The sequence below is a fragment of the Bubalus kerabau genome, chromosome X (genome assembly GCF_029407905.1).
Source record: "Bubalus kerabau isolate K-KA32 ecotype Philippines breed swamp buffalo chromosome X, PCC_UOA_SB_1v2, whole genome shotgun sequence".
In the NCBI taxonomy this organism is placed as follows: Eukaryota; Metazoa; Chordata; class Mammalia; order Artiodactyla; family Bovidae; genus Bubalus; species Bubalus kerabau.
Window position 1 is genome coordinate 7,701,379 of NC_073647.1, and position 17,111 is coordinate 7,718,489.

At 41.5% G+C, this 17,111-nt stretch overlaps 1 protein-coding gene across 1 annotated transcript in view; it reads right to left on the reverse strand.

Annotated features, from left to right (window-relative positions):
- Window positions 1-830: 830 nt before the first annotated feature.
- LOC129638938 (fibrous sheath-interacting protein 2-like) overlaps window positions 831-17,111 on the reverse strand; it is a 73,534-nt gene continuing 57,253 nt past the window's right edge. Inside the window, exons 16-20 of the mRNA XM_055563700.1 lie at window positions 11,599-12,087; window positions 9,054-9,154; window positions 5,476-5,519; window positions 3,353-3,419; window positions 831-1,039 (exon numbers count right to left, since the gene is read on the reverse strand). Of these exons, the coding sequence (XP_055419675.1) occupies window positions 5,510-5,519; window positions 9,054-9,154; window positions 11,599-12,087 (600 nt within the window). The 3' untranslated portion in view covers window positions 831-1,039; window positions 3,353-3,419; window positions 5,476-5,509. The remainder of the gene's footprint in view (window positions 1,040-3,352; window positions 3,420-5,475; window positions 5,520-9,053; window positions 9,155-11,598; window positions 12,088-17,111) is intronic.

Consider the following 17,111-nt stretch of genomic DNA (forward strand, 5'->3'; position numbering starts at 1 on the left):
CTGGCCACACGGGTGGTTCATGTCTCTTAAAGGGACCAAGAGGATGCCTGGAGGCTTCAAAGCCCCCCTGAGGAGTTAGATCTCTACACGTCTTTGTTTGAGGATAGACTTTGGAAATGAACTTTCGGGGAATCCTTCAACCTAATTGGAATTGGCTGCTGTCCCTGAGGCCTTGTACCGATTAGACTAGTGCTGTCTGATAAGGCAACCACTAGCTACATGTGGCTATTTAAACTGAAATAAAATGGAAAGACTGGGTTCCTCAGTCACGCTAGTGACAATAGCCACGTGGGGCTGGTGCCTCCTGTACCAAACTGAGCAGATACAGACCATTTCCATCATCGTAGAATGTCCTATGGGCCAGAGCTAAATTGTTCAGGCGTGGCGGCAGTGTATGCAGGTGTGTGACCTGAGGGGATAGCCTTCCCGGTGCCGTCAAGGCCTCCCTAATCCGAACGGTCCTTTGAGGATTGTCTGAATTCCAGTTCCTCCAGCAAATGTATCCTGACCACTCCAGCCCACAGCGATGACTCCCTTCTTTGAACACCTAGGGTGCCTGAAAGATGTGATGACACGTTGTTTTACTGGTATCACACGTTTGCTTTGAAGTTAGTTCTCATCTTCCCGGCAAGGCTGCAGGGCCCTCAAGAGCAGAGCTTCAACCCCACACTGTCTGCTAGATGGATCTCTATGTGACACAGAGCTGCTCTTTTCATCCCAAAATGCTTGTCAGAAGCATTTATCAAAACCCTCCTTTTCTCCAACTGCCTGTTTATGCTTTCTTTGCTCTTATTTTCAATATAAGAATCAGTGTGTAGGACACAATGTCAGCTTTAACAACCGTTTATTTTTTGAGGAAGGTCAACATGCTTACTGTTATTGGGTATTACAGTCTCAGTTTCTGTTTTGGTGAGGGGGTGAGGGTGAGGAAGGTTTCGGAACACTGGTGTTAGATTCTTGAAAACACTTGGGAGGAAGTTGATGATATCTTCCTCATCATTTCAGACCCATCTAGAGGAAGTATGGGGCTTTTCAAAGTCTGTGAACAACCAAAAGAGAAATGTGATCAGTTACCAGGCTTTCCAATTGCTGTCAGGCCCCGGGGAGTGATCATTTAGGATTCAGAAATAAGTAGTTATATCATAGCTTTTGTTTTTAAAAGTGCTTTCACAAAGAGTATTTTGCTCCTTCTGACAGCCTTGGGAAGAAAGCAGGAGAAACCCAGTGAAGTCAGATGCCTTGGCTAAGGTCACATGGGTAGCCTGATGAGCTAATTCCACACAAGAAGGTAACTTTCAACTCTCAACAGTACCGGTGTCCATTTCAAAATGTCCAGGCAAAAGCAGCTGCGCACTACAAAAGGCTAGCATTTCTCTCAGTCTGGGAACATTTTCAGTTGTCTGACCTTAAGTGATCTGTTTGTTGTGTGAGCTATACAGGACTTGTGTGGCCAATAAAAGTCTCCATTTGGACTCATTGTTCTATACCACTTGTCTTGTGCAAAGGGCTCTTAAAGCGTCTAATAGTTTATGTTAACAAAATGACTGTTGTATCTGTAAGGACAGAAATGAGCATTTACCTTTGTTGCTGATGAACTGTGACAAGATGTCATAAAAAGACACAGGGCAGTAAAGAACATACCTTCTTATTTCTAGTAAAAGACAGGGTTCTCCTAGACCTCTTGCAAATCCTCAGCTTTTCTCATTAGCAATATAACCTTAGGAACCTCAAGGATCTATGATTAAAACTAAGGTAGCAGATAGCAAATTTAACCGCAAATAAAGTGGGGGGTGGGAATAGTTTAGCTCTTCAGATCAATAATGCAGTACTGGAATGTGCTGATAGCTCAAACAAAATAAGAACAACCAAGAAATTAATAAGGAAAAAGCCAAAATTTGCAAAGGCAAAGGTAAAGGCTTGAATGGAGAGATCTCTTCTGAAAAAGTAAGACAAAGACAGTTACAGAATTCAAGCATATACTGCAAGGCCACATTCTGAAAATCTTGAGGGGAAAAATAAAGCTTTGTTTTTGCAATTTGCGGGTCTTGTTAAAAATGTAGATGCCTGGCCACCATTTCCAGGTCTCCTTCAAGACACCCTGCTGCTGCTTTGATCTGCTTTGTGGGCAGCACCATGGACTTCACTTGGTTGGTACTGGTCACTCTCAAGAGAGAAATGTACCTGGGTGTTTATGGCCATGACACATGCCAAGGGCTAGGGAATGACACGTCGTACCATGAACTGATTTTGATTCCCCCAAAATCCTATTCGTGAAAAATAAGCTGTAATGAGCCTGTGTTGGTCCAGAAGTCCCCTCTTTTGGGGTGGGTTTTCCTAAGCAGGTATCATTGTAATTTCAAATTCAATGTAAATTCTCCTCTGTGGGGAGCTTTACTACTTTGAGCACCTTAGCACAGGGTGAGCCATTTCTGCATTTCTTCCTCCAAAAGCCCTTATCAGAGCAAAAATAGGTTATCTGAACTGCTTCTCAGTGAACTCCTCTAATGTGTGGAATGTAGGGGTTGGGAGGAGGCGTCCCCATCAAACTGAAGTCACAGAAGAATGGGATTTTACTCTTTGACTGGACATGCTACTTGGAAACCTAGATGGGATCTTTTCTACTTATCACTAAACTCTGCAGGAAGTTCCTGGTCACCGCTTAGTTCTGAGATGTGACCCCTGTTTGGCAGGAAAAAGAATATGGGAGAGAGCCTCAAGACCTGTGATGTTAGAGCCCTGGCTCAGCCACCTGCTGGCTGTGCCACCTCAGGCAGGTCATTTGCCTCCATTTTCTCCTCTCTGAGAGAGAGCTTCAAGACTTGCAAGGAAGCATGGTATGATAAGCTTTAGTGACTGTTACCTTGTCGATATAATGGAAATGATGCTTCACAGGGTGGATGTGAGAAAAGCACTTAGCAGAATGCCTGGTACATGGCCGGTCCCTAATAAATGTTACTCCCATGACCAGGAACTGCCTGCAGGTTTAAGTCAGAGAACTGCATAATAACCTGCAAATTGCAATCTACATACATACTAAGGGAGAAGGAAATGGCCACCCACTCCAGTATCCTTGCCTGGAGAATCCCATGGACAAAGGAGCCTGGAGGGCTACAGTCCATGGAGTCGCAAAGAGTCAGACACAACTGAGCGACTCACATACACACACACACACACACACACACACATACATACTAAGTCATATTATCTCATCCTCATATTGGTGGTGGGTGGGTGTGCTGCAAGGCAAGACCCATTCAATGTGATGGGCAAGGGGGGGTGAATGATCAAAACTCCTCTATGTTCAAAATGACATAATTGAGAGCTTCATTCTAAAATGATAAATTTGTTGTACCTGAAGTGCCATCGTTTGAGGAATATTGGCTGGTCCGGTCACTTCTGCATTGATAGAGGGTGAGAAACTGCCAAGACAAAGGTGAAATACTAGCTTAAGCCTCTGCCCTTTGATGGACAGCGAACACTAGAAACCCTGAAGGGAGCACAACCATGGTGGCATCATACATAGTAATCTCAGGGCCCCTCAGTCTCAAAGAATTATCTTCTGGGACTTTGGTTATTCCTAGGCATGACTTCTCATAATTCTTGCTAATTAGGACACCCAGGATTGGCGCCAGACTCAGACAAGGGCTGCCCCTGGCGGATAATTTCAAGGGCTCACGTGTCCCAGGTCACAGAACAATGTCAGCCATGCTGCCCTTCCCCTCCGGGAACTTGGAACAAATAAAACATTTTCGATCCTTCTCTGAGCAAAGCTAATGATAGTGGAGGTCTTAAGGGAAGGAGGAGGCAAGGGGAGGTCCATTTTACTACCCCAATCTTCTTTGAAATAATTCTTAACCATTGTGAGGTCTGGAGCAAGAAAGTGGTAGTGTGAGGTTGCAGCAGCCTGGAGGGGGCAGGGCGGAGATGGTGGCTCAGGTGCTGGCTTTGCTCTGTGGACCTTCCTCACCCCCTGGAATGCAGAAGCAGCAGGGTCCCAGAAGGGCCTGCAGTAGGCTGGGGGAGGTGGCTGGGCTAGGTGTGCCATGGTGAGGGCGGTTAAAAAGGATGGGGCAAATCAATGAAGGCAAGATGAGAGAAGCATGAGAGATGAGAGAACTCTCCACACCAACACCTACCATTGGTATGGAGAGCAGAGTATTATGGTGAAATTTTGGATTTGAGGCAGTTTATGGATTAAGATATGGAGGATAGGATATATAAAGGGATAAACTGGGACAGAACAATCTAAGGGACTGGTTCTCAACGTTGGCTGCACAACACAACCATCTGGAGAAATATTACAAATAGGCATGCTTGGACCCCGCCCCAAATGAACAGGAATCCTTGAGGCTGGGGCAAGCATTGTTCTCTTTTCTAAGTTGCCTAGGTGACTCTAGCATGAAGTCAGGTTGAGAATTCCCTATCTAAAGGAAGGAGGGGAAGGGGCAGATGCTACTAAATGGCCAGACACAAGTCCGCTAACTCAGTGGTTCTCAACACTGCCTGTTCGTCAGCATCACCCAGGGCCCAGGCTGCAACCCAGACCAACTGAATCCGAATCTCTGGGGATGGAACGCTGGGCGTCCGTTGTTAAAGTTGATTCCAGGCTGCAGCCAGGGTTGAGAACCTCTGCTCTGTGTAACAGTTCCCACACAGGGCTGTCCATCAGCTTCATGGGGGTAGGAGTTGAGGCCCTCCTGACGTGGTTGAAATTTGACTCTGATGGTGCTAAGGCAGTTATTCTGACAAGACAAGCCCTTGCTGTCATGAAGCTTATACTCAAGTGAATCCTGTGCCAGAGGATGAGGGCAGGAATATTTGACAGCTTTGTTTACTTCTGAATCTCTAGCCCTTGGCACATAGTAGGCACTTGATAAATGTTGAATAAATGACTAAATGGTGACCTAAGTGGTGTGAAGAAAATAACGCAGGATAAGGGGGATGGTTTGTGTTTATGTGTGTGTACACGCATGCTGGGGGATGGTTAAAGTGAACCAAGAGTAAAGCAAAAGTAATACAAAACAGAGAGGAGGATCTAGGAGGAGCTGTAGTTTCAGTCTCCTCAGAGACTTCCTAAGAGGGCTTTAGGTGGAGGGAATTTCTTGGGATCACACTAAGGAGTGGGCCAGATTTTTGGAAAGCTGCCTAGGAAGGGTACCCTGCAAAGCAGATGGAGCCAGCGTTCACTTCCCTCAGCCAGCGCCCCTTCCTCTTCGAAGCATCTGTTCCCTCGCTGCCCCCACCGGGCCCTCCAGTTCCAGGGCCTCACTCCTTGCGTGCCATTGTTCTCAGGTGCTAAGGGGCTTACCCTATGCGCTTACTCGGGGACAATAACTTCAACCAGAGGTTGGTCCCAACTGGGAGTGCTTCCTGAGGCAACCTCAAGGCATGCCACACCCTTACTTTAAGGCACTCCCTCATTTTTGTCAGGGTTCCACTGGCTCACAATGAGGGGACCCAGTGAAAAATATTTACCTCAAGACTGCTCAAATTCTCCAGACATGGACATTCAAGACTTTCTGTGATCAAAACACAATATTGGAAAATAGTTATTTCTGAGACATATACACATTTTAGCACAAAAATAACCTCAATAATTTCATCAGAGAATCGCAGAAACTAGGCAAGCAGAAGAAACCAAAAGAGGTGAGATCCTCAAATTCAGGGCACAGGTTGTGGGGAAGATGCCTCTAACATGCCAAACTCATCCCATCTAGGGTCCGTTGCACTTACTGAACTCTGTGCGTGGGACCCTCTGCTTCCAGATCTTCTTGTGGTCACTTCCGTCTCATTATTAAGATCTGATGTTTCTAGACTTCTTGGACCAAACTAATCTAGCCAGTCATTCTATATCACTTGGGCTCTTCTTTATTTTTTTTTTTTTCATATTCATTCATGAATTTCACAAATACGTACTGAGTATCTACTCTGTGCTTCTTTTGTAGACATGTGGGGATACAGTGAACAGAGAAAAATCCCTGCCCTCATGGAACTAACATTCTAGGGAAGGGAGAGAGTCAATAAACAATTTTTTAAAAAAAGCTTTCAGATGGTACAAATGCTAGGGATAAAATTAAAGCAGGGAGTGCTGGGGTGGCATTGGGGTTTCAGTTTTAAAGAAAAGTGTTCAGGGAATTTTTGACTTCGAATATAATATTTCAGCAAAGATCTGAAGAAGATAAATGTTCATGTGGCGGGAGTGGAGGGATTAAGAGGGATCATAAAGAGAGGTGGTCAAGACAGGTCACCAGGAGGGGAGAATGGAATCCAGACCATGTGTGGCCTTGTAAGCCATTGTAAAGACCCCGGCCTTTATCCTGGGTGAAATGGGAAGTACTTATTCCTATCTAGAATTATTGTGTTTATGTGCTGTACTCAGTCACTCAGTCCTGGCCAACTCTTCACCACCCCAGAGGAAGCCCTATTGTGTTGATATCCCCTTCCCAATTAGAAGGAGGTGAAGACTTTGTCTCTCATTCGCAGCTCTATCTCCACAACTTAGAACAGTGTCCAGCCCGAAGAAAGTGCCCAGTGACTCTGTTGAATGTGAATGAATGCATGAACTGGACAGGTGCAATATTAAATATTACCACAGGATACCTATATCTAAGCGTGACTCACTGCAGTGAAGTTGAAGAAAACAATGACATTGAGTTCAGATTTAGGAGACGTGGGATCTATATTCTGACTGACAGTATGACCTTGGACAAGTCACTTCCCTACCCTGAACCTCAGTCTCTTCAGCTGTAAAATAAGGTTATACCAGCTACTTTCTGGCTCTGACAGCCTATGATTCCATAATACAGGAAACACGCCAGTGACGTATCATCCTCTGACGATGACCTATTTATGGGATTCTGGCAACTTACCTCCATTCTATGATTCATCTTTTAATAAATGTTATTCCCACTCTCAAATGGAGAGGATATATTTCTTGAGTAACTTCTTGAGTGGGTGCAGGCTTGAAACAACCAAGGCCAACTCCAGCTCTGTAGTTGGAGTTTTCAGGCCATCTTTACCGTAAACATGATACCCCTACCTCAGTGCTGTCCCACTGTTAGAGCCACATTGATCCTTTGAGCTTTAAAAGAATAGAGGACCAAACCCAACTCATAAATAAGGAGTCAGTTTTAACAGAGACAGAATTAAAGTGGGGCGCACCCTAGCCAGGATTTAATGCAAGCAAATAAACGTAGGTTTCATTTTTAGCTTTAAAAGCTTTTAAATATATTTTACTGGGGCTGACCTAGTTATACAAAGCAAGCATACCTACTTAAAGAGATGATTAAACCCTAGTAGCATGGGCTGTAGTCTACATATAGATGTGATAAACCTTTATTTCCTGGATATTTCCCACAGGATCATGGTAACTGTAAACTTATAGTCACACTACATACTTTTCGCCACAATTATTAATGGAATCTTACTAGTGTTTCAGAAAAAGCAAACTAGTTCATCACACTAGCTGGTTAACTGACTCAGTATTCTTCCAATTTAGATCAGCCTACTGGAAAACTCAGTATTCATCAATGTGATGAACAAACTCTCTTTTTAAATACAATCTAATTTAAAGTAAGAAAAGAAATCAATCCAACCTTCTGTAACTGTGGCACTTGGATCTGTGGAACTCTCATCATCAAAACTAAAGAAAAGATACAAGACATTTCATTTTCCTTGTATTTTATATGAAGGAATGAATAATTATTAATGAATAATAATGACTGTTAAAGAACCATCTGTGCAAGTCTTTATTTATATAGATGCAAACCTGGCGTGGAATGTCTGTGAGTTCTCAAAATAAAAATGACAGCTACATTGACTTTGGTTTTATATGTTCCCACTTGTGTTATGCAATGATACCAATAGTTGAGATTTGCCTGCAATACTAATTATGTATGTTAAGACAAGCGTGAGTGGAGATAAAGCCAGTGGTGGGCCAGGAGTGGATGTCCTAAAATGGCATCGGGTCAAAAAGAAACCTTGATTTCATGGTGCCAGGTGGAAAAGGATATAGTTGGGACAGGGTGGATTTTCTTCCTTATGCCCTATTTCTCCCATGATACAAAGTGCTACTGTTCCGAACTTATGGTTACCAGCGGGGAGGGTGGGGTGAAGGGGTGGTTAGGGAGTTTGGGATGGACATGCACACACTGCTGTATTTAAAACGGATAACCAACAAGGAAGTACTGTATAGCACAGGGAACTCTGCCCAATGTTATGTGGCAGCCTGGATGGGAAGGGAGTTTGGGGGAGAATGGATACATGTATATGTATGGCTGAATCCCTTTGCTGTCTACCTGAAACTCTTACAACATTGTTCATTGGTGATACCCCAATATAAAATAAAAAGTTTTAAAAACCAAAAACAGAGTGCTACTGTTCCCAGTTTGTGAATATTCTTATGGACACAAGGGCAATTTTAGACATGTTTTGGCTATTCTAGAAAAACTATTAAGACTTCAGTGTACTTTGTTCCTCCCTGTCCCTATAGATACCACATGGTCCAGCCTTTCTCTTATAGTCTTTTCCGAACGGATGGTCTTATCTAAATCTTATCCATCATTTAAAGCCCAATTCCAACTCTAATGCCTTTGAGAATTCTTCCCTGAGTGCTCTAATTTACATTGCCCCTCTGTGTCCTTGGGATTCTTCTGACAGGGCCACCCTGCTGAGCATTTAGGTACATACATGAACTAAGTGGGAACTCCTTTAGGTGAGCCGTTAGTGTGGGGACTGTTGACTCAGAGCCTGTCTCCCAGATTCAAGAACCTAACACATTAAAGACTCAAAGTAACTATACTATAGACCACTATACTAGAAAGCAGATCCCAGGAGAAGAAAGTAGAGACCAGATAAATAGGAATAGGAGAAAAGATGTGAAGGGAGGGCCCAGGAAGTAAACACAGAGGGGAGTTAGGGGAAGGAGTGAGGGGAGATTGAAGGGCTAAACTGGCTTCCTCACAGGTGTACCTGAGAGGCCCATTCTTCCCATCAACGTAATCTTCATTTCAGATTTCTATTTCCTTAGCCAACTAGTATTACTTTGACTGTACCTAGAGAATGAAGCCAGATCTTCTTCATCATTTAAAGATACACTCATCATTCTATGGATGAAGTCATGTGTTGGTTCGGTGCTAGGTCTCATTTCTGTTTCCTGGAAAAATACAAGTAAGACACAAAAGAGTGTGTATAATAAATAAAATATACCACAACATTTCCTTAGTTATCTATATAGCCAGCATTTCTGACCAGGCACACTTTGTTTGCTCATGAGATTTCACATGGCTTTCCAGTAAATAAACAGATCCCAATACACAGAGTTTGTGCAAGGCTATTGACCTGATGATGAGCTCCTGAACTGGCCAGAGTCATATCCCTGTGTTTTGTTTTCTCTGGTTCATTGCTGCTTCTGAGTTAATTGGAAAGAAGTGAAAGTGAAAGTTGCTCAGTCATGTATGACTCTTTGCAACTCCGTAGACTGTAGTCGATGGAATTCTCCAGGCCAGAATACTGGAGTGGGTAGCCTTTCCCTTCTCCAGAGGATCTTCCCAACCCAGGGATTGAACCCAGGTTTCCTTCAAATGGATAATCCATGGGATTGTTTTACTAGGAAATTCTAAATCATGTGTAATCCCCATACATATGAGTAAGGTACGATTTTTGGGGTAGGGCTAACCCAAGAGGTCAGTGAGGCCCAGATCACCACTAGAAGGGTACAGAACCAGGGATAAGAGCTAGAGTTTATGGGCTGTTAACAGGGGGAATATTCAACATATTCAACTAGCAAGCTGGATAAGTAATTTTTAAGAAGATAGTTGGTTAAATAACTTTCCCCAATGTCACATAGCTACTAAGTGACAAAGCCAGAATTCAAACCCAGATAGGCTGAATTTGCATGAATGTTTTTACTCCCCTTCAAGTCCATCTTCTGTTCCTGCCCACTGGAATGGAGTTGGTACACACAAAACTTCCAATGAATATTTACAGGTCAGTGTACCAAACCCCCCCACAACCTATCATTTTAAATAATTAGCTTGTGTTTCTCCTAACCAGTTTCTATTTTCTGTTTTTCTTGTCCTTCTAAATAGCCTAGGACTCTTTCCATGATCTGTTGTTCTTCAGTTGAGGCTCCTGGCTGCCGGGAGCCAGCGTGAGGAACTCTGCCCGTGGCAAAGGTCATGAGGAAGGAGGCTTGGCATAGGCAAAGGCGGGATCGAGCCTCAGGAGTCCCCCTGGAAATTCTCGAGCATCTACCCCCATAACCAGAGTCTGCCTACTTTACTGCTTTGTGCTCTCACCTACACCTCTGACTTTACGGGGGGCTGTCCCCCACCACCACCTCTCTCTGAAAAAGAGTTAACTTACAGCTCCAGCTAATAAAGTTCCTGGGCGTGACAAGAGTGTTTCAACCTACAGACTCCTTTGGAAGTCCTCTAGCCTGCCTGAACAGATTCTTCCGGCCACGTGTGATTGTCCATAGCCTCCCAACCGTGAGAGGCGTGAGATGTTCTAAACTGTCTAAATACAGATTCCTTGGAGCAGTTAAAAGATTGATTAGAAATTGTATTGGTGAAGGGTTTTTCACTTGTTGGGCCAATGTTTGCTGCTAAGTTTCCATATCCCTTACCTTCTGTGTCCCTGGGAGTGTATTGATTAATATAATTGGTGTATAGGAATGTAAGTAGTAGCTTTAATGTTTGTAACCTTGGACCCTTGAGTTAATTCTTTTCTTGTTATAGCCCACCACACCTTTGCCCTATAGGAATGCAACTTTATCTAATGCTTTTGGAGGGTGGTGCCTGACTTTAGAATAATCACCTTTAGAGAAAAATGAGTTTTCTGAAGAAAGGATCTTAAAATGTTAACAGGCCTCCTGGCCAGAAGATGATGTACATCACCTACACTTTTGCATATGATAAGTTTGCAGGAAGAAAGCCTGGCTTACTGCATGACTCTACCCCTTCCCCCATTATCCTCTATGCACAACTTAAGGTATAAAAACTACTTTGGAAAATAAAGTGTGGGCCTTGTTCACCGAAGCTTGGTCTCCCCATGTCGTTCTTTCTCTCACCTTCTGGCTGAATTCCCATCTGTAGCGTGGAGGCTCGTCAAGCCTACTAATTTTGCCTGGGCTTCTAAGATCTGACCAGGGAGGCCTTAGTGTCTCCTCTCCTTCGGGAGAATGGGAGGACGCCTGCGGCCTACGTAGGTGACGCAAATTCCTTGTCTTGGAATTTTATTAGCTTTCCATGTAAACCAACTTATTCAGCCTCTTTTCTTCGCTGAATTTTCTCACTGATTCTTTCTCACTATCCTTATTTAACCACTCTTTATATCTTTAATTCTATTGTATCCTGATCACCGAAGCCATCTCCCCTTCCAATTCCCTGGACCCACCAGGGCTGGACCCCGGCACCTGGCTTCATCTGTTAATCATTTCCCTTTTGTTGTAAATATCATCAGAGCTGGGAGAGACTACTTGGGATCCAGGTGATGCCCTTATCTTCCTACCCAATGTGTATTACTTGGACTAAGTTTGTGAAACTCTCTACCCTTTCTAGAGACACCTGGTCACTGATAGTTACATTTCTCACTTACGCTCAGTTGTGTCTTTTTCTCCCAAGGCGAGTTTGTGACAGTCAAGCATTTTGAGGTAGTTACATCAATGTTAGAATCAGTTATTAGTGTCTGTTCAGATTCCGTCTGTTTTGCTGGTGACACTTCAGTCATTATAGTTACTCTGGATTTGGGCTGACATTTTCCTACTGACAAAAATTTTTTCAGACTGCATTTGCTAACTGGTGGCTTAGGGTGAGCCACTGTGCTGGTAGTGAGCTTCATGTCTTCTTTTACTTGATCTTCAAGTGGGCTTTCTAGAAATTCTTCTTCTTCTTTTACAACCTCTTGTAAAACAACTTCATCTTCATCAGAATCTAAGCTTTCTTCTTTATTTTCTAAATTTTCTTGAATTATTGACCGAATGATTAACCGAATGATAAGATCTTTTTTGCTTTGAACATCTTTTAAAAGCTCCACTTTGGTGATGTCGGGCTTTATTAAGCTCTGAAATGAATTTCTACTAGAAGTCTGGAATTAAAGAGACAGTGAATGTTAAAAAACAATCAACTCAGTCATTTTTGCTGTGGTTCTACTGTATTGAATAGTAAGGCAACTTTCACATGGTTTCTATTTCAATTTAGTAAAATTACTTATCTTTAAGTGCCTTTTACTTATATATTAGTCATATGTTTAAAAGAAAAAATAAATGAAAATCACAAGCAATATTTCCTCTTTTCGATAATTCTTTTTTGCATTCAAGATTAACAGTCCAGTTCAAAGAAGAGACCCTAAGGTTCCTCCTTTTGCTTCAAAGTTTACATTTTACTCATCAAGAAATGCAAAATGCATACTTTAAGTACACTGTTTTCATCATTTGCTTTGCAAGTCTTTTAACAGATTTAGACACGATAACATGTTTTTCTGAACTTCTTACTAGGGAACTAATACACCAATCTAAATAAAGAAATTTTCATGGAAAAGACAAAGTGTTGGCTGACCGGGATTTTTAAAACTGATGACTAATGGCAAAATTGTGAAGGACTTTGAATGTTCACTCCTCACCCCTCCAACACCCTAATCCTTGGAACATATTTTCCAAAGGAAGCTTCAAAGAGTAAATTTTCATTCTCCTCACCTCCCTAGTCAAATGTTACTTTCCATTTTGCAATGTTAAAGCCAGATTAAGGAAGAGACCATTACAGTTAAACAAATAACTTTTCCCATTTCTGTAGCCTTTTGATGATGCCACAGAACTTTTAAGTTAATTTGAGTTATCAATCCTAGATCCCTCTGTAACACTGCAAACCAGATTTTCAGATAAATGCTGCCTTAAAGGAATATCCTTTGTGCAAAACAAAATCTGAGTTAACAACTGGTTTGAGGGGCTCATAGTGAAGCACTCTTTGATTTTCACCCTCTTCCGCTTCTTTGAAAGACATGGGGTGCTCTAGTGCTGCCTGTGCAGAGTCACTGGATTTCTGAGATGAAATTTGTAAGACAGTGCCTTCTGGGAGAGAGTAGTCTCCTTTCACAGCTTGATCAAAATGGCTGAAGGCTTGGGCTTCACTTCTAGGAGATGATGGTTTAAACTCGGATTCGAGCCCTTCCATTGGCTCTATGGTTTTAGTTGAATCTCCGGTAGAGTATCTGACATATGAAGGTACATCTAAGGAAGTCTTGTCCTTTATTTTCATATCTTCCTCTGAATAAGACAACAAGCTGGAGACTTGTGGAGGATCATCCCAGCAGCTAATTCCCTTTGACTTTGAAGTGGACATTTCTGGTCCAGTTGTAAATCGGGAGCAATTAACACTGTAGACATTTTTAGCTCCTTGGAGCAGATTTTCCTTTGCATGGCTTTTGATCATCAACTCATAGAAATAAGTGCACTGGTTTATCAGTGTGCTGATGATCTGACTTGCTACAATGTTTTCTTCAAATATGCTAGTTGAAGATGGTTCCTTGTGCATTTTTGTCTAGTTTGTTCTTAATTATACTAAGCATGTCAGTAACAGTATTAACAGCATAAGTAAGCAATTCTGAATGGAAAAAAATAAAGCTGTTGAAGGCGTTGTTTATCTTTTCCTGGGAAATCATACTACTTGGTTTAGATTCATCAGGAAACGTAGTCAGTGTTTGTAACTTGGGAAATGTTGTTTTCATTGGTGGTTTCTGTTGCACAGCAAAAAAGTTTTCAATAGGTGTTCTCACAATTTCAGAAAAAGCATATGTAGAGACATGTTTAAACTGTAGGTCTGCAAATGACTCTAAGGTGTTCAGAACCCCTTCCAAGATCTCTTGAGTGATTTGGTGGCCAGCGATCCCCAGTGTTTTGTCTTTCAACTTTGTGTTGTAAGTTGGTACATCGTTAAGATTGTTCATGAGGAACCACATTTTCTTCTAGCAGCAGTTTCTTTCTTGCTTTGTAGTGTTTCTTTACTATCCGTTGTGAACATCTGAGTCAAGAAGCACAACTCTAATTTTTCAAATAGTTTTTTAATGATTTCCTGGCCAAATATATTAATTTGTGCTTGAGAATCCTCAACTCTAGAAGCAGCTCTTTTAAAATGATGGTGACTGCTTTCACATGGCTCAAGAAGTGACAAACCTAAAAGTGAAATGGAGTTTTAATTCTTTTGCTTTTGTTGAAATTTCATTCAAAACAGCCTCGGCTATCATTGGTAGCTTATATTTTTCGTTATCCATGTTGCTTGATTCTGTTTGCCATTTGTCAAACATTTGTTTAAAAATATCTTCTTTGGGAAAGAGTTTGTCTAGTTGTGAAGAAACATTCTCCAAGGAGAAATGGGCTTCTGGATTTGCAGCAGAGGTTGTACTAAAATACCCCCCGTGGAAGTTTGAGATCATCTGAATGTGAGCCTTTTATTGGATTGGCCAAATTATTCTTCATAGCATGTAGTCCTTGCAAAACTGCACTCACTATTCCACTTGCTCTCTCAATTTGATCAGAAAGTAAAGTGTTTACATTTGCCACTGCTCTGTTTTGCCTCACCTCTTCAAATTCATTCACAGTTGTTTGCAGAATATTACGTAGTATATCCCTGGCATACATTTTTAGCTCTGCAGTGGGGAGTTTTGCTCTCAGTGAGGGACTTTTGGCCTCCCCTATTGACAGTAGGTGTGGGAGCCCAATGGAAGTCTTGGACCAGCTACCTTTTAGGGTCTTTTCTCTAGGACCTAACTTGGTTTTGCTTTGGGCTTTAGCTCCACTAGGTCTGAGCTGTGGTTTTGTTCCAAATTTAGACAAAGAGTTAACTTTTGATTTTGTTTTAAAATTTGTCTTAACACTTGCCCTAGGGCTGCCCTTGGGGCTAGCTTTAGAATTACATGGCCTCAGAATTTCATCAGATTGACCTTTAGGGGACGAATTCTCTTCTAGATTCAGCAAAGCAAAATCTGTGATCTTTTTGAGAACCTTTTGAACCAAGTGTTTACCCAGTCACAATGGAGAAAATTGCAATAAGGTGTTTTCCAATGAACTGACACTTCCAATGCCTGTGTAAGGATAAACTTGTGGTATCACAGGTTTAGGGGGAACACTGCTTTTTTCTGCTTGTTTCAGTTCTCTAAAGCATGATGGATTCATCAGTAATCCATCACTGCCAGAGGCTTCCATTTCTCCTCTGGTCTCACTGTTTTCATATAACGAGGTCATAATTACTGAGAACAGTTTTGTGTAAGCACTTTCAACTGTGTCATTTACAACACTGCTTATATGTGACTGTAAGGCTTTTTTTCATGCTGATGTTTTAATTTTAGAATCAGATGTAAAGTGGGGGAGTTCATTGAATGGAGAACAATGTTCTGTGTTTTCCAATACCCTTTGATATGCCTTCTTTAAAATTTCCTTAACTACACTTAACAAAGAATTTGTTTTTTCCTGTCCAGATTCTCCATTTCTAAATATTTCTTCCAATGTCCTTCTCTGGTTTTCCACTTCTTGTGTTTTTTGGTTTTCACCTGACTATTTTGAAAAGAGAGACAGTTTGGTGTTGTCTTCCATTTTTCTTTGACCTGGCACTATTTCATTTTGTACAGCTAGTTGGGTAAAAAGATCAGGGTCCTGCTTTGAGTAAAAGCCACTTGCCTTCAAAGATACTTTATTACATAAACTCTTTAAGATGTTGTTGACAGTTTCACTTGCAATGATGTTTTCTTGAAATGAAGTATTGTTTGATATGTATACATCTTTTGGATTTCTAGGTCTTTGTCATTTTTTATAAGCGTCAAAATGGTACTGGCGATGAGGTCAGCATATTCCTTAAGACTAGCTTGTGATATATGAATTGCAGGTCTATGGTTTTCTCTGTAATTAGCTAATGTGTAATTTGTGACTTCTTGATGGACAATGGTTCCAGCTGTTGATATTTTCGGGACAGTCACATCTAATGGCGTTTGGTTTGATTCAAGAAACACACTGTCATTTTGTTTCCAATTTGTAAATTCTGAGCCAACATCCGGTTTTTCTCTAGTCTCAGGATCAAGAATAAGTAGCAAATCTATTCTTTCTGTGGCAAAAGATTTTAATCTATTCAAAATAGTTTTAGTAATAAAGTAACAGTAAGCATTTTCCTTACATGGATCAGGAGTAGGTTTCTTAGCATCTTGTTTCTTAAGTACAGTTGTCTGATTATCATCAGAAAGAGCTGATTTCAGCTGAATATCTCTTACCTTTCTTGCAAGAGGAAATCTCTCCCTTTTCCTTTCATTCACTGAATCTATAACAGGAGGTTGCTTACGCTTTGCCCTTTCATTCACTTAGTCTGTAACAAGAGGTTGTTGACGCTCTGCCCTTCCATTCACTGAGTCTTTAATGGGAGATTGTTGATGCTCTGCTTTGGAAAATGCATCAGAAAATGCTGTAGACAATCTTGGAGAAATGGAATCATTTGCACTGATGCGAACCATGATAGCAGAAGTGAGATTTTAAAGAACAATATCCACCATATCATTGGAAATCATAGCAACGCGCTCCTTAGGAACTAAAAGTGTAAGAATAGCCTTATTTGTATACCTAGGGTCCCTTTCAGAGTTTGTTTCTAAATGTCTCCCACTTACATTACATTTAAGAGTGGATACAGCAAGTGGGAGATTATTCTCATCTATTGTTTCCTCACAGATATCAATTAAGATACCTTCAATGGTATCTAGTACTTGAAATTGAAGTTCTTTTACGATAATCACTTTTATTGAATAGCTTTTCAATAATATCTTCTGGTGCAACTGGATCAGTCTCTCTGTCAAATACATTTTTTTCATATTTGCCTTTAGTAGACACAGTATCTAGCACTGTGCTAACAACCTGACTTGGAATACTTTCAAAGGCCACAACACTCTGAGTTAAGAATGGACTTCTTATGTCTTGATCTAATTTATGTTTGATTCCTTGTAAAATTTGTCTAGCCACTTCTGTTGCATACATATTTAATTTAGAGGCACTCAGTTGACATATCGAGGCGGTCTTTCCGGATTTACTGTGATCCATTGAGCAACAAGAAAATTGGTCTTCAGAATATGAATCTTTGGTGGAT